This window comes from Natator depressus, chromosome 8 (genome assembly GCF_965152275.1).
Source record: "Natator depressus isolate rNatDep1 chromosome 8, rNatDep2.hap1, whole genome shotgun sequence".
Classification (NCBI taxonomy): Eukaryota; Metazoa; Chordata; order Testudines; family Cheloniidae; genus Natator; species Natator depressus.
Genome location: NC_134241.1, coordinates 77,148,665 through 77,173,168, shown reverse-complemented (window position 1 = coordinate 77,173,168; position 24,504 = coordinate 77,148,665). Strand labels below are relative to the sequence as shown.

At 40.9% G+C, this 24,504-nt stretch overlaps 1 protein-coding gene across 4 annotated transcripts in view; it reads right to left on the bottom strand.

The window, feature by feature from the left end:
- Positions 1–6,569: 6,569 nt before the first annotated feature.
- ODF2L (outer dense fiber of sperm tails 2 like) overlaps positions 6,570–24,504 on the bottom strand; it is a 45,275-nt gene continuing 27,340 nt past the window's right edge. Inside the window, exons 13-18 of one of the 4 annotated variants that reach the window (XM_074962243.1) lie at positions 21,549–21,650; positions 19,788–19,946; positions 17,239–17,321; positions 16,992–17,154; positions 15,309–15,434; positions 6,571–7,568 (exon numbers count right to left, since the gene is read on the bottom strand). In XM_074962243.1, coding sequence (XP_074818344.1) covers positions 7,440–7,568; positions 15,309–15,434; positions 16,992–17,154; positions 17,239–17,321; positions 19,788–19,946; positions 21,549–21,650 — 762 coding nt within the window. In that variant the 3' untranslated portion in view covers positions 6,571–7,439. Of the gene's footprint in view, positions 7,569–15,308; positions 15,437–16,991; positions 17,155–17,238; positions 17,322–19,787; positions 19,947–21,548; positions 21,651–24,504 lie in introns of those variants that run through there. The other 3 variants (XM_074962244.1, XM_074962246.1, XM_074962247.1) reach the window with 3 other exon arrangements.

Genomic DNA, 24,504 nt, shown 5'->3' with positions numbered 1-24,504 from the left:
AGAATACTAATGGACTATGCAAGAGAATTGGGAAGGCTTGAGAGCTAGTAACATATCACATCAGGCTGATGACTCAGCTGTAAGGAACTCAGTGGAGATCATATCTCATATGTCTTCTATCAAGAAATTCCTTGAGGAGGCAGGTTTACAGAGGGAAGCTATTAAGTTTTCTATTATCTCTCTGGAAAGTTTCCATGAATATATCTTACAACAGAATTTAAAGCAGCTTTATGCCATGGATAGGAAACAGAGATAAAAGATCTTCTATCAACCTTAAACTACTAGTAATAGGCTATTTGGCAGACAGGATTAAAGAGGGTAGGGCTCCAAGTAGCCTTAAAATTTATGCTTCTGCTTTAAATTCTGTTCTTCCAGACATTAACAAATCGAAAGCATATGATATTATGAGCATCTTCTACTTCAAATCCTGACTTTCCCAAATACAGTGAAAAATGAGACATTGGTGCATTACTTTCCCTTTTATCAGAGATCAATAATTGCAAGACTAGTGACTGAGTGCTTATTGGCTTCTTTTGGACTAGCAGACTCAAAACTCCACCTGGTTAGAATTTCAGAACCTTAATTAAGGGACACTGTGCATAGATATGAAATGCAACTCATTTCCCAACTTACTGTGTCTAGATTGTTCTAGATAATTCTAAAAAACCAAACAGTTTAAATTTTATTGTGTTAACAAATATACACAGAAAGGTACAGAGTACGGAGGAAAGACAACTCTTCTGAATGACACTGTCCCTTTAAGGGGTTGTTTCTCCTCCCAGTCCCAAACAAATCTATCAGGTTGATTAAAGAGACTTGGGTTCATGGATCACATATTAACAATCCTTGGATGGAAGCTACAGTGAAACGTAATTTAAGAAAAAAAATCCCATTCATCATGTGGAGTTACTAGTACAAATATAGTGATTAAAAAACATGGATGCTTCAGTACTATCAAGAGCATAATGTAACAGTGTAAGTGTCCTTGACCTTGATTTAGCAGGGAACTTAAGCGTGAGAGAATAGTCCCAATGACATTGATGGGACAGCGGGACTACTCACATGCTCAAAGTTATGTACAGATTAAGTACCATGCTGAATCAGCCTTTAGGTTGTATTGGCACAAACTGTTTATAAGTCAGATGTCTCATCCAGAATGTCAAATCCTATAGTATGCAGAATGAATGGCTTTGTATTAAAAATTAAAAAAACTATAGTGAAATATATTTTTACTAGAGAAGCTTTTTAATACAGAATAGTGTAGACCTGACCAATATTGCAGCCTTATTTTTCTCATCATTATACACACAACACAAACTGTTTGTGTTCTTACATAGCTTAAATCTCTTTATCACTTTCTGCTGGATGAACTCATCTTTGAAAAGGATGTTCAAACTGACATGAAGAATGTCTGATCACTTTTGCTACTCTATATGAGCTCAGAGCAGCAGAAAGGGAAGGTTCCCACTTGTTAAAGCTCCAACAAAAGAGTATTATAAGAGACAGATATTCGTGACCACGTAAGCAAGTACAGTACCAATGAGCTCATATTGCTGCTTGACAATTCTTCTGTAACCTTTTGTAACAACCACCAGAAAGAAGTTCGATGCAACCAGCTTTCTCTCTTTTGAAGTGATACAGCTGCAGTTGAACATGTAAAGATTTGTCTGGGGAAAAAAAAATCAAAAGCTTATTTGAAAACTACGTGGGCACTTATGTTAGCAGCTTTGTCATGTGCCTCTAAAGATGAAAATGACAGTAAAAGCTACATATAACAACATTCTAAAAGACCTGTTTGATAGAGATTTAAGATATACATATAGGAAATGAAGAATCGGGCTCTCTCTAAAGAATGGTGTAGGCTCTGTCATCATTTTCGTGTGTGTGGGGGGGCAAATAAAATAATTTAAAGGATAAGAGACCCCAAACTCCATCGGTTCAACATAGCTCTGCTAAGGAAATCTGTAGTGTAACAGACTGCTTTCTATATAGTAAAATAAGCACAAATAATTAAATTGGCAGTATTAACAATGTTGCTAAAAATATCTGCAGTAATCTGGTGCGAATTTTAAGTAATTAACTAGTTAGAAAAATAAAAGAAATCAGTCTCTTTCTTCATAAAAGGAATAAGCCCAGTTGAGAAAGAAAACAAATTATGCTTGGGGCTAGCCACCCTATTTCAACGGTGGGGGAAAAAAACCCAACCATTCTGAACAGCCACAAAATGTCATCACGATCAGGAAAACACAGTTGTCATTGTAAGAGGGACTTCAGACTCCAAAATGGTCCTGTCGGAAGACTCTGGAATTGTGAAGATTATAAAGTGAATTTTAAAAACATACAGCTTTCATTTCATAAATTGAGTTAGATCAAATTTACTGAGCCAAGTCCTAAATTTCTTCTATCTACAGTAACCTATCTAAGCGGTTACACTGAACTCCTCAAGTTAAGCACTATAAATTAAGGGGAATTTTGCCTGAGTACAGACAGGATTCAGCTCACTGGGATGCAAATGGGAAGGTTATGTCTCAGGACACTATGCTGCATATTTGTAGAACCAGTGATAAGCCATCTTGGACGCTGAAGGTTTCCTCCTGCTTAAGAAAGAACCAGCAGCTCTGTGGATGGGTTGGATCCAAGGTAATAAACTCAGTATTTGTATGATTTGATTTGTTACATGGTCAAGAGTGTCCTTAAAAGCTGCTTATAAAATTAAGTTTTCTTCCACAGTGCATTGATGGTGGCTGCATATCATGAGGTTGAGTACAATATATTACACAAGCATGACATCATTTCAGTGCTATGACTAAATGACATGAATGTCAACTTTGCCACTAGCAGCATGAGAAAAAAGCCAATGTATGTGCCTCATAATAAGAGAACTACAAATAAAGAGAAAATATTTGAATTCTGTAATGTGAAAATAAAGATCACTAGCTGCTGTGTATGCTGAAAAACAAGGAGACACCAAGCCATAAAGGTACCTTCTAAACTACAAGATGTAGACATGTTAATGGTAACACATAGCTAATGCTTCATAAAGAAATAAAATCCTTTTTGGGTTGTCATCCCCTCGGGAGCTCGGGATGTTCCCTTTCAGTGTGGAGGCAGCATGCACTTACGACTGAGCAGACATATGACGTATGTGACCTAGCAGTATTATCCAGTTGGATCCAGCAATTGTTTAAATCATTTGGAAGCAATAAAAGAGCACAATCAAGAACTGTGCTGTCTTATTTTCAAAAAAGGGCAGATTTGGGGAACATTCTGATGGCTGGCAATGTACCATATGCGTCCTAACATCTCTGAACACTCTCCATTTGTCCATATTTTCCTGTAAATAAAATGCTCAGAACTGAACATTATATTCTGGGTGTGCTACACTGGAGTCATACAGACCTTTCATTTCCTGGGCTGTTGTTCCTTTATGTATGCAGCCTAAAACTGCATTGGCCTTTGTTGCTCTCATTTGACATTACAGACTATGTCTGACTTGCTGTCACTATCACCAATAAATTTCTCCTACTGAATATCTGTTTATCCAGATGTATTAGTTCAACCATGCAGAAAGTTACTCACTTGCCTGGGGTTAGTAATTTTTTGACAGGCAAGTTATCAACATGAAGATAGGCGAATATACTTTGTTCTTCTGTGTAGTAAATACACAGATTGTCTGCAGCCTGCCAATTCACAATCCCATAATATCTCTGAGGCAACTACATATATTTCTATCTGTCTTTTAATACCATTTAGCAGTTGGAAATAAGGGGGAAGGATCTAGCACCATGTGATCAACCAGCTCCCTGCAGACCACAAAGTGCTCCACAGAACACAATTTAAGAACCTCTGACCTGCAAGGCATAACGTACATACATGCTGGCTGACTTTTATACATTCAGATTTTCCAAGTGTTCCCTTATGGCTCCCCATTCTTTGTGAACAGTTATTTTTACAAGGGTTTCCTCATTTCTGAACCGTCAAAACTTACTTTATTTTTTGTAGTTGAATACAGATTTAAACAAGGAGTTCAGTACCTTAGGTATTTGAGTCAACACTGGACACCACTTACTAATGGGCCTATTTTTTCCTCCTCTAGTATTTATCCTCCTGATGTGTTTATAAAAGATGTTATTTTCTTTGCTTAGCATTAACATATCCTGGCCTTCAACTAAATAATACTTAAGCACAGTCAGAGTATCGACTGGTAACTTAGTAGTCTCAGCCAAACTCATAGTGCTTTCTAGTTGCAGCTACCTATAGTAGGAGCATCCAAGTATGTGGGTAAAAGGGCTGAATAGCTATGGTCTCTTAAGCTTCAATCCTGTAAATACTTTTATGTTCAACTTTATACAAAAACAATGGTCCCACAGACTCAATCTTGCACAAGCTTAACTTGACACATATAAGTAATTCCATTGGCTTCAACACGCATAAAGTTAAGTGCATGCATAAGAATTTGAAAGATAAGGGCCTTAGTGATTCCATAATTTCTTTTCTCAGTTCACAAGTAAAAAAAGATATATTTTTCTAACTGCCAGCCCAGCAACCTCAACCTGATATCTCAGTGGCTTAGTGTTTTCTGAGCAGTGCATCACCAACAATCAGCCTCAGACACAACTGAGGTGTATTATACTCATGGGATACTTGAAGCATACAAACTTGCGTACTACATTGAGGTAAAGATTCTGCCTCTGAAACTGTCACCAATTCCACTAATCCATGTAGCCAGCTATGGGAGGTAAGGTATAGCTATGGATAGAGCTCTGCATGGATTCAAAAATGTGAATCCGCATCCGAACCACATCCGCCAGGATCAACCTGCGATCCGACCCACAATCCACTAGCCAAAGTTTACTTCTACCCGCATCCGCAAGCCGTCTCAGGGGCGGGAAGGAGCTGAGATGAGCGAGGGGGGGGGGCAATCTTGCACGAAGTGGCAGCGTGAGGGTAGGGACTGGGGGTAAGGGGCGGTGCAGGGGTGGGGTCTTGAGGAGAAGAGGCTGTGTGGAGGGGGGGCTGAGCTGCTGGATGGCGAGCAGGTGCTGGACAGCCCCAATTCCGATCTGCCGCCCAGCCCCAGCCATTGGCTGTTGCCACCGGCCCAGAGCATATTGCACCCCCTGGTTGCCCGAGCTGGATGCCATGGGACAGGCACCGGTAGGATAAGAAGATGGTCCGATTTTATAGGGACAGTCCTGATATTCAGGGCTTTTTCTTATATAGACATCTATTACCCTACACACTCTGTCCTAATTTGTCATACTGGTCACCCTAGGTGCTGCCATGTGACAAAAGGCGCCAGAGTCCAGCTGCTGCTGCTCAACATGTACTGCCAGGTATGGGGCCTGCCGCCCTGGGGGACATGAGGGCAGGACGGGGTCCAGGAGGCCCCAGCTTAGATTCCCCACCCCCGACGTGAGGGTCTGTCCTCCCTGCGTGGACCCAGCCTGAGAGGACGAGAATAGGCTCCCAGGTCTTCTCGCCTGCTCCTGCTTCTCCCATGGCACTGACTTTCATCCTGCCACTCCCTGAGCCATCAGCCAGGCAGCCCGGCTCCTTGGTCTCTCCATCCCCTGCCAGGCACTGACTCTCTCCCTTTCCCTCTTCCTCTCTCTTCCCCCCTCACGCTCCCAGCCCAGGCAGCGTATTTATCCATCCCTATTTAAAGTGCTCTGGGCTCTGTCGGAAATCAGATGACCTTTTCCTGGACGTATTTCTTGGCTTAATAGCTCCTGGTGGGTGGGGGAGGGAGGGAGGGGTCGCTGCTCCTGCCACGAAGGGGACTCGGGACCGGGCTGCGTTTTATAAGCTGCCCAGCAGGCGCTGAGAAGAAGCAAAGTGTCTCCAAAACGGTTTGGGAGTTGGCTGGGCGCGGCTCAGCTTGGCTCGGCCCTGTGCAAACGCGTATCTGTCTCCACTCCAGATCCAGACAGCCCTGTAAGGTTGTATCTGCATCTGCTCAACTACCCGCAAAAATGGTCTACCGATATGAAGCGGATAGCCGCGTATTTACAGGGCTCTAATTATTGCATTAAGGTAAAGACAAAAGGTTCAGGTATTTCTGATTTCCTGGATAGCAGATAGGTTAGCAGATAGGTTAAAAGCAATTTACTGGAAATTCTTAAACCATTTATCAAATAAGAAGCCTACACTTACTACAGTGACCTTCATGTGGTTTAATTGGACTCTGCTAGGCTTTTAAAAGTAAACTTGGTACTGGATTCAAGGTTTTACTTCTGCATATCTTGATGTTTCTTCATTCATGATTTTTTAAAAAGGTTATGATGGTTCAGTATCACTAAACAGGTAAATTCTGAATGGTGGAGGAAAATATTAAACCTAATCAAAAGAAAATTTAGTGCTAGTTTAAGGCAGGCAACCAAAAAGTTGTAATAGAAAGTACTGTGCTCGTGACACAATAATCAAATATACTTAAATAGTTTTCTTTAAAAAAAAAAAAAAACACGTAGAGTGTAAACCAACAGAATACTACTTCATATACCATTAGCTTGTTGATATGGATACCTAATTGCAAAATAATAAAAAAAAACACTGATGCACCAATAAATATTTCATTGCTAGTAGTCTGTTATATATTGAGAAAAGATTATAGTTAAAACATGTGCATGTAAAACAAAATAAGAAACGTCAGTTATATTTTTATATAAAAAGGACATTTATAGGATATTTAATATACATTTAAAATTTATATATTGAGATGTTTAGATGTTATCTGAAACTGTTATCCTTTAAAAACTATATCACAATTCTGTAAGAATATTTTATATTATGGCTATAGAAAACCAATTTACATAATCAGGATTTTCCTTCATTCTGGCCCCAGTTTGGCTAGGTACTTAGGCATGTGGTTTGTTTTAGGCACATGAGTAATCCCATTGACTTCAAATGAATTACTAATGTGCTTAATATTAGGGATATTCTTAAATACCTTGTTGAATTGGGGCCATTATCAGGAGGATTGTCACCACATTTAGTGCCTCCATATAATAATTTGAATGGATTTTCTTTCAATTATAAATTACACTTACAAAGTATTAAGAATAGTATTTCTATTACTATCATGGTAGCTGGAATGCAAATTGAATCCAGTGAGAGTTTTACAGCAACGGAAGTACAGTGAATAACAGGAATGCATATCTTTCATGGAGATTGCGCAGTTTTTCCCTCACTATTGTTCAAGAAATGCGGATTAGTAATGCCATGTAAACATTCAGAACATGATTAGACAGTGTATACACATCAGGGTAGCCTCAATTCTGAAAAACTTGGGAGTGAGAGTTTTGCTATGAAGCCCTAATGACACAGGGTTCAATCCAGCAAAGTGTCCTCAACTTCCATTGACTTCACTGAGAGTTAAGGACACCCAATAAGGACAGAATCTTGTCAGGTGCTATTTAAAGTATTCTAAATTAAAGAAATCAGCCAAACATTGTTACATATGAGTTTTTCAAGAACTGTACATAATTGTGGATGCGGTGGTTCTGGTTTTCTGATTTTTGTAGATTGTGCTCTAATTCTTTCAAACATACTTCCTGATGTTTCTCACTCTAAAGAAAAAGAGAGAAAGGGGATGCAAGTTAGAAATAAAATACAAAATAAAAATACAGTAAGACTAGCACTTCAAGTTTATAACCCTGTCTGTCATTCCCTAAAATTTTAGCCAACTCCACACAAACGCAAGACCTTCAAAATGATCCCAAAAGCTTGAACCTATACACTATATCTCCTGAGCCCAAATTGATCTGTTTGTATAACTTTATACTCTTAAAAAAGGACACTAGTCCTGGGATATCCTTTACAGCAACTGTCAAACGTTTTGCATTTCCATCATTAAACATTTGTGGCACCTTAATTCCAATACGAACTCAAAACTCGCATGCTTATTTTTTTAATGAGAACGTCTGTTACTGATCTTTAATGCAGCCTGATTTTTGTTGCCTATGTTACCCTTTAAAATAAAGGGTGAATGATAACACCGTTTACTTGTTTATTAGATCCATACACGGTAAATCGCAGATTATTGTTTATGTAACAAATTACCATTTTTTGGATTCTCTTTTATGCCTATCATAACACGATTTCAGATGTGAGTTACTTAAAATAACATTTTTCTTAAATTTTTTAGTCAATTATAACATTTAGATTTAATTCTAACATTAGATGAAATAATCAGGTTAAAATGAGCTAGAGAAAAAATTACCTTCTTGAGCCCTCCCCTGTTTCCAGCATCATTCTAACAGGAATAGAACAATTTGATTTTTGTTTTTCCTTTCCATATATATTCCCAATTTTATGGGTATGTAACTGGAGAAGGTGAGCAATGTATACATTTTGTGTTTGTTCAGAATAAACCTCCCCTCAGGCATAAATAATTCTCTTTTCATATTTATTTTGAACTGGCGCCTAAATACTTCTAGAATGAAAACCACTGAAAAATGTACTACAGACCTGATACAAAGGTATCAGAGAGATTCTGCTAAAAAATAATAGCAATGACTTGTAGTCCTTATCTAAAAGGTTTCAGACCCAGGTGGGAGATTTGGAAGTGGAGTTGCAAGATAAAATAATTTAGAATGCATGGGAAAGTCTCTGGTCATGTGACTCAAATTCTTTTATAAAGCTAAGTGAGTTGTAATAAATCCATGCTTTGAGGCCTGACTACGTTCCCATTGACCTCAATGTCAGAACTCCCACTGGTTTCAACAGAAGCAGGATCAGGCTCATAAAAATGAAGACGTCCATAGGTATCATGGATAGATTTTTAGAGGTACCTTTCAAAATGGGAAAAAACAAAAAAGGGAACAAGAACACCCTGCCCAAAATAGAAATGCCAAAGGGGGGGGGGAGGAAGAGGAGGAACACTGACAATGTTGGAAATAAGTTATAAAAACAGCTAACAGAACATCTTGAATATCCTTATTTGAAGCAGCCACAAAAGAAACTCATGTCTTCCTTGTTAACACTCAGGTAGGGGGCTGAAATCTGTGGTCCTCTCCCATGGGTGGATATACCCCCCTCTGTTGGGGAGTGATATCTTTTCTCACTCAGGAGGTTCCCCTGGAATTATTCTACTAATGCTTTCTTCCAGCCTCAAAGTGGCACAGGGTCATCCCTGTGCCTTCACACTTGGCTCTATAATCATCCCATGCCCCTCAGAATATTTGGCTGTGTAGTTCCAACACTACTCTCATGGGCTCCCCACAGATTCAGCATTAATTTGCTTGCCAAAATCCTATATATTTCCAGGAGATCTGATACTATTTCTGCAATTGCCCCTCTGGATCATGCCTTCACAGCTATAGATCCTTGACTCCTGTAGAGGGGATCAGGAAAGGGACAGAATGATCCCATTCCAAGGCCGAGGTCTGTCAGATACCACTTACTCTAGCCACTGAGGCAGAGGAGTCAATATAGCCCTCAATTCTTACTCAGGTAAACTTATACTGACTTCACTGGCTAATCTGACCAATGTCCAGCTCAGCTGTTTGAACCATGTACCAGGTGGAGATTTGTTCCTTCATTTCTCCATGCTATTGGGAAAAAAAGATACACAGCAAGAGAAAACAAAAGCAGAAGAGAGTAAAAACATAAGGCTATGGGAAAACAATTATGCATTGCTTCATAGAAAATCCTTTACGAACTAGAGTCCACAAACAAACAAACAAAGAAAAAAACAAACAACAAAGTCATTTGAAATGTTAAACACTCCCCTATTCTAGTGCAGGGGTCAGCAACCTTTCAGAAGTGGTGTGCCAAGTCTTCATTTATTCAATTTAAATTAAGGTTTTGCGTGCCAGTAATACATTTTAATGTTTTTAGAAGGTCTCTTTCTATAAGTCTATAATATATAACCAAACTATTGTTGTATGTAAAGTAAATAAGGTTTTTAAAATGTTTAAGAAGCTTCAATTAAATTAAAATGCAGAGCCCCCTGTACCGGTGGCCAGAACCCGGGCAGTGTGAGTGCCACTGAAGATCAGCTATATAGTGGAATCCTGATTAATTGGGACTGAGGCCACATTGCATAATCAAAAATTTGGATAAATCAGGAGAATGGGCGAGGCTCCAACTGTCTGCTCCAGAAGTGGCAGGGCTGACAACCCAAACCCCGCTACCCAGTTCAGTTAATATGGAGAGCCAAATAATGGAGGTGTGGACAAATGGGGTTCTATTGCATTGTTTTGTAAGAATAACATACATGCCTCTATAAGCTGCTTATGGATATTTTTAGTAAAAGTAATGGACAAGTCACGGGCCATAAACAAAAATTCACTGGTACCACTGCTCAGGCCGTCTGCGGGGCCAGCGGCATCAGCTACTGGTTGGGCAGTCCCCAGGGCCAGCAGCTGGGGGATGCCAAGCAGCAGCTGGTGCAGCTGGCCCCTGGACTACCCAGCAGCAGCCGGTGTGGCTGACTGCAGAACTGCCCGAGCAGCAGGCTGTGGGGACGCTCCAGCAGTGGCCAGTGTGGCTGCCCTGGTGCTGCCAGCAACAGAGTAGGAAGCTCCTACTCCCTCTGAGTCTGAGCCTGAGCCTGAGCCTGATCTCCCACTTAATCTCCTCCCCACCCCCTTTTCTCTCACTTTCTTCCAGCCTTATAGCTCCTGCTAATGAGGCTAGCAAGTGTGGTCAGTTATCAGGCAAAGATAGGGAGGTTCACCCAGCCCCAATCAGGGAGAATGTATTGGGGCTGTAGTAGCAGGAGCTGATTAAGGGCTTCTGTGGCAGCACCCTGCCACAGGTAGAAAAGGGTGTCAGCAGACTGAAGCTGACACCAAGACCCACACCAAGAGACAGAGATGCTGTGCAGGGCAGGCTGCTTCTCCCTGCCAGGGAGGGAGTTAGCTGGGCTGATTAGTATTTGTACCTTAAACTTTCCTTGGCAGCCTTTGTAAGTAAGACTCATGAGTGTAGGTCTTTTATTGTTTCTACCCTGTATTCTAGTGCTTTGTACTTTTGAGGAACAAACAAATAATGCTTCATTTGGAAGACACTTTCTATGTCACTGCAAACTTACATTACTACATTTCCCTGAAGGAAACCTCTTACAGGTACCAAAAGCGAGTTGGGCCTGTGTGATTACTATGCTTGGTAAAAAGGGGTTGCAGCCCAGAGATCCAGTTTAGGAATTGTTGGACCAAGTGGTTCTACCTGGAGCGAGGTGCAGAAAGCCAGACCTGTCACCTAAAGGGTGTATTTGAGAGGAACTAAAATAAGTTAAAGGTGCAGCTTGCCCTGTAGCCATGACAGGATTAGCAGCTTCCACAGAAAAATCTTAAACTCTCAAGAATCCAGCCCTCAAAGAGCCAGCAAAGAGTCAACATTACTCCTGGGGGGGAATTCTCCGCCACTGCACGTGCACAGAATTCATGTACCCAACAGATTTCTTTGCTTCCGTGCAGAAAAATGACTTCTGATAGGGAAGCCGCAAGAACAGTCATGCACCCCTCCCCAGCAGCCCAGGTGTGTCGTTTTGGGTGCCTGGAGTAGCTGGCGGAGAGGTAAATCGCTGCTGGGAGGGGGTATTTGGGGACCTACTGGCCATTGGCTCCTACCAGAGCCGGGCTTAGCTGCTAGCCTTGGCTGGGCTGGGGGAGGACGGGACTTACTCTTCCTCCCAAGGAGAAGCCATGTCCAGGTCAGATAGGAACCTCCCCCAGCTATAGAAAGCTCCACCCTCTGGCTTCCTGCCCCCATCACTCCTCAGCCATGGGGGGAGGGGTGATTGTACAGGGAGCTGCTCCCCCATCCATGCAACTCCCATGCATCCAGACCCCCCATACCCAGATTTCCCTGCCAAGCCCCACTCCTCCCCTATCTGGCTCACATACCGAGCCCCTCCTCCCTGGCTCCGGACTCCCAACCCTGTACCCAGACCCCACCCCCGCTGAGACCCCTCTACACTTAAACCCCACCTTGATGAGCCCCCCCTACACCTGGACCTGCACTCCACCAAGCCCCACTCCCCCAACACCTGGATCCCCTTGCTCAGACCCTGCCGCCAAACCCTATCCCCCCACACCCAGACCCCCCTTGCTGAGCCCTAACTACCTTCATCTTGACCCTGACTACACAAGGATGAACAGGGAGCCAAAAAAAAAGCTAACTTTGTTCTCTGTCTCAAACTTGGAAATCTCTAACAGACTTCACAGAAATATCCAAAGTAGCATAAGAAACTAAATTTTCCCTGCAATACTGCTTATCTTTGTCAGCAATGTGCCTTTCCATTCTTATTGTATCATTTCTATCCATTGTAAATTGTTTTTTATTTTATTAGAATTGTTTTGATGTGTCTTTAATTATGTGATAATGGCCATCAGTTTTGGGCTCCCCCCCGCACAAGCTTCTAGAGAGTTTAAAAAACGTCCTGTGAATCTTAAACCAGAGTTCATGCTAGAAGGAGAAAAAGACCAGTTCAGAATGTAAGAAGTATCCCTGGCTCTAGGTGATCAGGTGTAGCCAGAGTTCCTTTTGACCATATACCACCTTCAATTTAGCTGGAATTCATCTCTTCCCCCCGCCCTGCACAAAAAAAATGTCTATGAAGATTTATGTAATGTTCATCCATCTCATGAAGGATATGAGAGAAAAATGAATTTTTTTTTAAATTAAGGGGGAAATGTTTGTTACCTTTGTGGTGTTTATGTGGCCGTTGGCCGAAAATACCATTTCATCAACATTCTTCTCAGAGATAAGAAACATCTCTTTCAGGAGAGCTTCGACCTCCCCTTCTCTGACCAAAGGTTACTTGAGATTTTTAATCATACAAATTAATCAGTCAGAGAGAATAATTTCTTTCTAAGCAAAAGATTTAATAAATATGATTAATTAGACACAGTCCAATTCAATCTCCAACTTTACTGAACTCTGGGGGGAAAAAAGACAAGACAATCCATTCTGCTTGTAGTAGTAAAAGTTTGCTCTGAACATCTGTCTGAAGTAGACCTAAATGAAAGGACACCAAAGGCCCAATTCTGATTTGACACCACTTTTACACTAGTGTATCTAACGACTACAGTTAAGTTAAACCTGATGTACTGCAGGGTCAGAATCAGGCCCCGGGTCTCTGAAAACTTATGTATCTCTTTGTGTACTGTTGTCTCTAGCCAGATGCCATGAACTCAAGGGCCAACATTTTCTATTTGGATACCTAAAGTTAAGCACCTGGGATGCAATTTTCAAAGAGTAGAGGATTTAGACATGCCTTCCATTAACAATAATGGAAAATGTGTTGAAATCCCCAAGACTGCTTTGAAAATCTCCACCTAAATTCATACTTTGGCACCTAAATAGCTAGCCTGACTTTCAAAAGGTGCCAAGCCCACAATACCTTCTTGAAATGGGGCCCTGATAGGGTAAGTACCAATGTGCCACACCTAGGATCTGCAAGTGCTTGAAACCTTTGAAAATCAGGGCACTTATTTAGATTCCTATATAAGGCTATGGGTGCCTAACTTTAAGCACTCATGTTTGAAAATTTTTGCACAGATTCCTGGTAAGATCAGATTCTTTTACCAGCTCAGAAATATATTTATCCACTTCACTAAGTAGGTATGGACTTGCTACCAATTTGTTTGTGCCCAGGTGAGCCTTTAGAATAAGGAGTAGCCCTAAGGGAGGTTACTAAGGGGTCTTAGCAGAGTAGACAATCCTGCACTAATGTAGGAAGATGGATTAACTATCCTAGAGATCTTTTCCTAACCTGTCATCTATAATTCTGTGCACAAAATATGCAGTCTTTCTGATAGCTTTATGCTTAACTGAATTATGTGAACTGACTTTTTGCCCCAAACTATGTACAAATTCATTTAGAAATATATTCATATATTTAAAATACTTTAGCATATGTAGAGATTAAATTAACTAAGAAGTTTATGATCAGTGTTAGTAAAGACCACACCACACGATCCATTGTCTACAGCCAAGCTCTAAGATACAACCGCATTTGCTCCAACCCCTCAGACAGAGAAAACACCTACAAGATCTCTATCAAGCGTTCTTACAACTACAATACCCACCTGCTGAAGTGAAGAAACAAATTGAGAGCCAGAAGAGTACCCAGAAGTCACCTACTACAGGACAGGCCTAACAAAGAAAGTAACAGAACGCCACTAGCCGTCACCTTCAGCCCCCAACTAAAACCTCTCCAGCGCATCATCAAAGATTTACAACCTTGGGGGGGGGGGGGGTAGGGATAGCCCAGTGGTTTGAGCATTGGCCTGCTAAACCTCAGGTTGTGAGTTCAATCCTTAAGGGGGCCGTTTAGGGCTCTGGGCCAAAAACTGGGGATTGAGCAGGGGGTTGGACTAGATGACCTCCTTAGGTCCCTTCCAACCCTAATATTCTATGATTTTATCCTGCAGGACGATCCCTCACTCTCAAGGATCTTGGGAGACAGGACAGTCCTCGCTTACAAACAGCCCCCCAACCTGAAGCAAATACTCACCAGCAACCACACACCACACAACAAAAAACACTAACCCAGGAACCTATCCTTGCAACGAAGACCATTGCCAAATCTGTCCACATATCTATTCAAGGGACACCATCATAGGATTAATCACATCAACCACACTATCAGAGGCTCATTCACCTGCACATCTACCAATGTGATATATGCCATCATGTGCCAGCAATGCCCCTCTCCCATGTACATTGGCCAAACTGGACAGTCTCTACCCAAAAGAATAAATGGACACAAATCAGATGTCAAGAATTATAACATTCAAAAACCAGTCAGAGAACTCTTCAACCTCCCTGGACACTCAATTATAGACCTAAAACTCGCAATTATTCACCAAAAAAACCTGCAAAAACAGACTCCAATGAGAAACTGCAGAACTGGAATTAATCTGCAAACTGGACACCATTAAATTAGGCTTGAATAAAGACTGGGAGTGGATGAGTCATTACACTAACTAAAAACTATTTCCCCATGCTAATTTTCTCCCTACTGTTACTCACACCTTCTTGTCAACTGTTTGAAATGGGCCATCTTGATTATCACTACAAAAGTTATTTTTCTCCTGCTGATAATAGCCCACCTTAACTGATTGGTATCGTTAAGAGTTGGTATAGCAACCCCCATTTTTTCATGTTATATCTATATCTTCCTACTGTATTTTCCACTGCATGCATCTGATGAAGTAGGCTTTGGCCCACAAAAGCTTATGCTCAAATAAATTTGTTAGTCTCTAAGGTGCCACAAGTACTCCTCATTCTTTCTGCTGATACAGACTAACATGGCTACCACTCTCAAACCTGTCAGGAAAGAGATAGATACTCACATTGTTTAATTTGCAGACAAGTCGCTTTTGCTCCTCTCGTCTCTCTCTCAATTCAGTTTCCAGAGCCAATATTTTTGTCTGAAGAGCTCTCTCCTTGGATGAATTTTTTTCCACCACTTCAGACTCCTGTGATGTAATGAAAGAACAAAAAGCTATATACACCTCTACCCCAATATAACGCGACCCAATAGAACACAAATTCAGATCTAACACAGTAAAGCAGTGCTCTGGGGTGTGGGTCTGTGTGCTCTGGCAGATCAGCGCGTCTGGCTCCGACACGCTGCTCTAAACGGCATGTTAAGGGTGCCGGGCTGGGGCTGAGGGGTTGGATAAGGGGCAGAGGGGGTTGGATGGTTCGGAGGTTCTGGGGGTGGGGCGGTCAAGGGATAGGGAACAGGGGGCATTGGATAGGGCGTGGGAGTCCCGGGGGGCCTGTCAGGGGACGGGGGTGTGGATAGGGGTAGGGGCAGTCAGGGGACAGGGAGCAGGGGGGTTGGGTAGGGGGTGGGGGTCTCTGGAGGGGGGGTTATAGGCGGGGGGTCTCTGGAGGGGGTAGTCAGGGGACAAGGAGCGGGGGGGTTGGATGGGTCGGGGGTTCTGAGGTGTCAGTCAGGGTGGGAAGTGACTTAATAACGGAAATGCTCGAAGCCAAAGCAAGTTCGATATAACGTGGTTTCATCTATAACGCGGTAAGATTTTTTGGCTCCCGAGGACCATGTTATATCGAGGTAGAGATGTAGTTACATATAGACCTGCATTTGAAGCCCAAAACAACAAATAATTATTTTAAACTATTTTATGCTACAATTGATTGTCTCTTCCATATTTGCTGGTTATAATCCTCCCTCTATTCCCCAGCAATTATCTTGAGCACACATGGAATACATTCTGATTTAAAATTAAATAAGTTGTCTCATAGGAAAATACTGTCCGAATGATTAATGGGGGGGAAAAAAAAGTCTGACTCATCTGTGAATCTGTCCTGAACTGAGACTTATTCAGAATATGTCAGTATTACTAGAATATGAGAACAATCATACAACTGTAGGTTCTACTTTACTTATAGGTAATTTAATGGGGACATTATCACTTCAGATATATATTTTCTGATTGTATTGCAATAGTTACTTGTGATGTAAGTTCCAACACTTCTTCACCTATTTGTTTTATTGCTTGAAATCTATCTTTTCTGTTCATGACCACACAAAAACTTGTACATTTTGTGTGTGGAAAGCCCTCTTCTAACATTAGAAAGACTCAGTATCAAAGTCCTAGTGGGCTGCACATTCAAAAGGAAAATGAAAAAAGGCAAGCTAAAGCTTTTGATCAGAAACTCTGTCACTTCTGCACATTTAAATATTGGATGGTTGAAGCTCTTCATGTTGTTTGAAGTAAAGAATTCCTTTGTATAAAGATGGACAAAATCCCGGCCCCATTGAAGTCAATGGGAGTTTTGCCATCAGTTTCAACAGGGTTAGGAAATCCAAAGTTCTTTGTATTTATTCAGGCAAACTCCCACTGACCTATTTTTCCACACGGCCCCCTACATATGGAATGATCTACCTTTCTTGATTTGTCTGACCATCACACCTCCTCAAGCCCATTGTTCTTTTCCAGGTTTTTCTTTATTTGAAAATGGGAAAAACTGCAATCAAATTTAGAAACATATTACACCATATATACCTTTTTTCTGCCTTCTTCCAAAGCAGCCTCCAACTGTCTGGCTAAAGCATCATATTCTGCTAATTTCTCTTTAAGCTGCAATTCACTCTGCTGAAGACTCTCCTCTTGGTTTGTCAGCTGATGTGCAAGTTCTTCATTTTGTACTTCCATCTTTTCTAGCTGTCTTTATGCAAAACAGATACACACATGAAATTTGATGAAGAGGAGAAAAATGTAAAAGTGAGTACTAGTCAGATATCACATTTACCTTTTAAGATATTCATATTTCTTCTTAATGTTACAATTTTCCTCTTCCAAAGAATGGTTTCTCAAGAACCTGTTGTCATCCATCTGTGAAAATGATGTTTCCATTCTGTTTAATGGAGATTTGCACAGGACATTTTAAGCCAAATCAAGCTTGCCTTATTCAAGCTATCCTATTAAAATCAGTGGGCCTACTTCATCACCATGGCAAGCAGTATTTGGCCTATATCTGAAGCAAATAAAATACAACTAATGTAGCAGACTATAATATAAGCTAAAGACTTGTTAAGGCATGAATTTAGGGCTGGCTTACACCCTGCAACCTAATGCATTTAGTTGAACCGGTTTAAATCAGTGCAAAATCTGGCTCATAAAGCTTTTTTCTCCATTTTAAAATTATTTTGTCCTCACAGTATATAAAAAGTGCTTGGAAGCTTGATAATGATATTTGTTTCCTTACCATTTTCCTACATGTACAACTGTTGTTATGCAGGAGCAGCTTAGAAGTGCTGTCTGATGGATTTTTTAAAGCACCAAATCATTTATTTTGAAAAGAGCAATAAACTTTGCAAACATATATACCAGACTTTAACTATATATATTAGACTATAACCAGATCTAATAGAAGAAAAATACTGATTTGAATTTAAATGTCTTGTTGACAAATTAGTGATCAGATTCTGATTACAGGTACACAGTGAAAACCTTGAGAAACATCACTGATAGCTTTCAGAGTGGTAGCCGTGTTAGTCTGTATCAGCAGAAAGAAGGAGGAGTACTTGTGGCACCTTAGAGACTAACAAATTTATTTGAGCATAAGCTTTCGTGGGCTAAAGCCCACGTCATCAGATGCATGCAGTGGAAGATACAGTAGGAAGATATATATATATACATACACATACAACACGTGAAAAAATGGGGGTTGCCATACCAACTCTTAACGAGACCAATCAATTAAGGTGGACACCATTAAATTAGGCTTGAATAAAGACTGGGAGTAGATGAGCCATTACACTAACTAAGAACTATTTCCTCGTGCTAATTTTCCCTCTACTGTTACTCACACCTTCTTGCCTACTGTTAGAAATGGGCCATCCTGATTATCACTACAAAAGTTATTTTTCTCCTGCTGATAATAGCCCACCTTAATCGATTGGTCTCGTTAAGAGTTGGTATGGCAACCCCCATTTTTTCATGTTAAATCTATATCTGTATCTTCCTACTGTATTTTCCACTGCATGCATCTGATGAAGTGGGCTTTAGCCCACGAAAGCTTAGGTTCATATAAATTTGTTAGTCTCGAAGGTGCCACAAGTACTCCTCGTTCTCATCACTGACAGAGTTCCTCTGCATTTAGGGCTCAATTCAGGACAGTCTCCCTACTCAGGAAAGCATGGAAGCATTAGATTAACTTTAAACACATACTTAACATTAAACACATGATTAAGTGATTTCCTGAATTGAGGCCTTGGACAGGTTTAAGTGAGAGCAGAAGCTGGTTCTAGATCTATAAAGATGACCTTTCCAAGAAATTTAACATAAAATCCAGAGCTTGTATTTTTATAGGGACCACAAAAATAGCACATGGGACCTCATTCTGTTTCTAATGGCGTCATCGGAACTTTTGCCACTGACTACCTGTCAATAAGTTTTAGGAGACCTTTTCTGGTTTTCCCCATTAATTCCAACACTTCCCAGAGCTCTGCTGTCACAGATTATTCTAGTCCACAAAAAAGATATATGGTCTGTCACATAAATTTAAATTTAAAATAAAAAACTGTAAGTTTTTATTCTGAACACGGAGAGAAAAACAATCTTTGAAAAATGAAATGTATATAAAAAACAGGAGGAAAAACATGTTCAGGCCCTTAATTAGTACTACAAACAACAGTGATTAAAAAACTCTAAAAATTACTTGAAATCATCTTTTTTAGAAGTCTGACGTGTCCTTTTTAGTACATTTATACGTAAAATACAATATAACTTGTAAAATAGAAAGGATATAATTTACTGCTTTGAAGTTTATTATTTATAGTCATTTCCCTGAACAAATATTGCCCAGCTTATGAATTAGACATTACAATATCATTTTTTAAAAATGTAATATTTTCATTACATGAAAAAAATCCAGAGATTGAAATTACTCCATTAGATATAATGGTGTCCTTTAGAACTGTACAATACACTAACAAGGAAAACTTTCTGGGATTCAGCTGGGGATTCACTTTTAACATACCTAATTATTCAAAAGGGAAGAGGGTGTTTTGTTGTGTTTTTTTTAATCAGAAAGCTCTAAAATCTAAACACAAAAGTAAATAAGAATTTTCGGTTAGGGAATGAAGCTGCAATTTCATTTCTCTAAACGTACAGAAAAATGTAAGCAGACCGTATCACAAAGAGCATCACAATTGCTGCACAAGGAACTTTTGTTGTATTAAGCAAGTATGTGGCTGAGAGAACATTGATATGGGTTCCCTCAGATGGCAAAACTACTCCCAAGACTTTCTTCCATAGTTTAGATACTTTACTATTAAATGGTTATGCTTTAAGCACCTGGACCTGTAGCTTCCTAATGGTTTTGGATTTGTCTGCATAGCTCCTTTTGTAGGACAACAGGTTTTCCTGATACTCCTGCAGCCTCTCTTCAGCTACTTTCAGCAAGTCACGAACACGTTCTAACTCCTTCAAGCGAGCCTGCATCTGGCTCCTCACCTGCACGGTAGCATTAAGGGAAAACAGGTAGGTGCAAAACCATAAATTAATTGTTAAAAATCTTCAAATGTTTTCCACATGGTTACATACATAATATGTCTAAAATTCTACACACATTTTTGCATAACGTTATTCCTCCAATAATAATAGGATGACCAGATGACCTGATTTTATAGGGACAGTCCCGACTTTCGGGTCTTTTTCTTTTATAGGCTCCTATTACCCCCCACCCACTGTCCCGATTTTTCACATTTGCTGTCTGGTCACCCTAAATAATAATGAAAAATGTAATTAACATTATGGCACAAGCTCATCCCTCCAGCCCTATATTTTAGTTAAGGCTCAGTGAAACTGGAAATGTAATGAAATGTTAATGAAAAGTAATGTGAAATTTTTCAACAATTTATTGTATGTGTATTGCACTCCTAAAATGCTGATTTATTGGGACATTGTGTAACAATTTTTTCACAGTGAGGCATGTGAAAGCTCTAAAAGCTTTTTAGATGAGACATTCTGAACATGAGGATTATAGTGTAATTTTGGAAGGCAGTGGCAAGTGCCCGCCTCAGCCCACCAGCCACATACAACACTTTTCAAACATTGTTTAGTTATGAGATAGGCAAATACCATATCCCCATTTTACAGATGAAGGTTGGAACAGAATGTGACTTGCTGAAGGTCACACAGCAGGTTATTTTCAGAACCAGAATAAAAACCTAGGACTTCTCACTGTGAGGCTCAGGCCTAATCTTTAAAACCATGGTGCCCTACAGGCGAACCAACACCTGTCTGTGTCTCAGTAAAAAGGGCAACAATATTTACCATAAAGGAAATCCACAAACATATAGCAATTAAGTTATATGCAGTCACAGATAATCAGGTAAAGATTATCCCAATTTTACTAATTCAGAAACTGAAGAGCAGAAGGGATCTACCTTCTGCTACCTAGCATGGCTAACAACGAACCAGGGAAGAGTCACGGGGAGTGAGGAAGCAGAGTGTAGAAGATACCAGAGATCTATGCAGAATCATAGGACTGGAAAGGACCTCGAGAGGTCATCTAGTCTCCTGCACAACTATAGTATCTGCACAGTTGGGAATGTTGCTCCCCTCAAAAGGAAGAATTTGTAGGATGCTTAGCAAAGCAAACCTTACAGTAATTTCCTTCTTCCCTGTCCAGCTTCCACAGATTTTCTTGAGGATGGGAATAAGCTAGGCCACTGATTAGTATTTAAAAGCAAACAAACAAGTCAATCTGAACATTCTGTGATGGGTTCACAAATTGTTATAGTGTGGACCACACCTTAATTGAGAGCAGCTTATGGACCACCTCTTCCCTAGTCACTGTCCTGGGAACGACTGCTGCTCCTGCTCTGCAATTCTCACTCTGTGGTGATTACAGCAATTGCTTACAGGGAAAAGTAATGTTAGTGAAGTATTTAATGTATTTTTGGCATCTTTTTATGAAATTTAGTACCTGGAAAACAAGAAAGCCAGCACCTTACAACCACCAGCAAGTGGTTCCCAGGCCAGTCTGAGGTTCACTGTTCTACAAAATACCATGAAACCATGTTATACTGTTTATTAAAGTGGACTACTTACCTCACTTATCTCTAAATCTTTAGCTTCTGTTATTTTGTTTTCATTTAACACTTTTTCATATCTGACTTTCAGTTCTTCTGCTTCTGTTTGTAATTTTTGTACCTAGGATACAATATATTTTACATGTATCAGGAAATGATATTTGTATTAAAGTTTTCTTTTTTCAAATTTGCTGCAGTGTGACAGACCCCGCTTCACAGCAAATATTTTGAAAGGGCAACTCTGAATATAAAACGCCAAATTTAACTGGTAATATAATGGCTCGTTATCCACCATGGAAAATGAGCTGCAGCTGTTGTGTGAGAGCAGTTGGCTGTCCAATTTCTTCCATCTCAAAACAATAGAATCATAGAATCATAGAATATCAGGGTTGGAAGGGACCTCAGGAGGTCATCTAGTCCAACCCCCTGCTCAAAGCAGGACCAATCCCCAATCAAATCATCCCAGCCAAGGCTTTGTCAAGCCTGACCTTAAAAACTTCCAAGGAAGGAGATTCTACCACCTCCCTAGGTAACGCATTCCAGTGTTTCACCACCCTCCTAGTGAAAAAGTTTTTCCTAATATCCAACCTAAACCTCCCCCACTGCAACTTGAGACCATTACTCCTTGTCCTGTCCTCTTCTACCACTGAGAATAGTCTAGAACCATCCTCTCTGGAACCACCTCTCAGGTAGTTGAAAGCAGCTATCAAATCCCCCCTCATTCTTCTCTTCTGCAGACTAAACAATCCCAGTTCCCTCAGCCTCTCCTCATAAGTCATGTGTTCCAGACCCCTAATCATTTTTGTTGCCCTTCGCTGGACTCTCTCCAATTTATCCACATCCTTCTTGTAGTGTGGGGCCCAAAACTGGACACAGTACTCCAGATGAGGCCTCACCAATGTCGAATAGAGGGGAACGATCACGTCCCTCGATCTGCTCGCTATGCCCCTACTTATACATCCCAAAATGCCATTGGCCTTCTTGGCAACAAGGGCACACTGCTGACTCATATCCAGCTTCTCGTCCACTGTAACCCCTAGGTCCTTTTCCGCAGAACTGCTGCCTAGCCATTCGGTCCCTAGTCTGTAGCTGTGCATTGGGTTCTTTCGTCCTAAGTGCAGGACCCTGCACTTATCCTTATTGAACCTCATCAGGTTTCTTTTGGCCCAATCCTCCAATTTGTCTAGGTCCCACTGTATCCTATCTACCACTCCTCCCAGTTTAGTATCATCCGCAAATTTGCTGAGAGTGCAATCCACACCATCCTCCAGATCATTTATGAAGATATTGAACAAAACCGGCCCCAGGACCGACCCCTGGGGCACTCCACTTGACACCGGCTGCCAACTAGACATGGAGCCATTGATCACTACCCGTTGAGCCCGACAATCTAGCCAACTGTCTACCCACCTTATAGTACATTCATCCAGCCCATACTTCTTTAACTTGCTGACAAGAATACTGTGGGAGACCGTGTCAAAAGCTTTGCTAAAGTCAAGAAACAATACATCCACTGCTTTCCCTTCATCCACAGAATCAGTAATCTCATCATAGAAGACGATTAGATTAGTCAGGCATGACCTTCCCTTGGTGAATCCATGCTGACTGTTCCTGATCACTTTCCTCTCGTGTAAGTGCTTCAGGATTGATTCCTTGAGGACCTGCTCCATGATTTTTCCGGGCACTGAGGTGAGGCTGACTGGCCTGTAGTTCCCAGGATCCTCCTTCTTCCCTTTTTTAAAGATTGGCACTACATTAGCCTTTTTCCAGTCATCTGGGACTTCCCCCGTTCACCACGAGTTTTCAAAGATTATGGCCAATGGCTCTGCAATCACATCCGCCAATTCCTTTAGCACTCTCGGATGCAACTTGTCCGGCCCCATGGACTTGTGCACAATGGGTGTCAACTAATGGTAGCCTATTTCTGAAGGTAGCCCAGTCATTAGTTTGGACCCTAATACCTACTTAAGGCTGGATGTGCTAAGGAACTACCTCTTGTCTCTTACAGCAGGCTAAACATTTTATTGTAGCTCTTTGCTCCATAGGCAAGGCCTGTTGGCAGGGTTTAGAGTTTGTAAACTGACTACTTCCTGGTCAGTAATTATAAAATATGACGAGTCAGGGATGTCAGTCAAGTGTGCCCTTATGCTGTCACCGAATTCTATAAAATATCTGATTTCATCATGCTAAAATTTCCTTTCTGTAAACAAAGGCACATACTACAAAGGAATTGCTAAGGAACTTAAAACAGATTTATAAAATATGGGCTTTGTTGGTATTTCCCTAGCACTGAGACAAAATATCCATATGCCATATAAACAGACTGCCAAAACATTACTCTAGTGCTGCCTCACTAGTCCTAGGACTGTTACCAGATGTCCTGGTCTGTGGGGATCTTGCTTCTGATGAGCTTGGAGAGATTATTTGAAGGCCAGAAGAGGGAGTTCACGAAAGATTTCTTTCAGGGTGGGGTCCTCATCAAGTACGGGTTGTAGTAGTTTGATGATACCCTGTATGGGTTCCAGTGTTGCATGGTAGGTGACAACTAAGGGTGTGCATTTGGAGTGGGTTTCATTTCTGTACTGAAGCAGGTTCTCTCCAGGTATTTGGGTGGTCCATTCCATGATGTGATCTACTTCTCAGGTGGAGTGTCCTTGTTTGGTGAAGGTGGTTTTGGGTGTTTTAAGGTATGCATCCTGGACTTTCTCCTTGGAGCATATTCTGTGGTATCGGAGTGCCTGGCTTTAGATAACAGATTTCTTGGTGTGTTTGGGGTGATTAATGGATCTATGAAGGTAAGTGTGGTGATCCATGGGTTTCTTGTATATAATTGTCTCTAGGGTTCCATTGTTGAAGCTGATCATTGTGTCCAGGAAGTTGATGCTAGCATCGGAGTGTTCCAGAGCGAGTTTAATGGGTGGGTGGTGGTTGTTAAAGTCATGGTTGAAATCTATGAGGGAACTTAAGTCATCTGA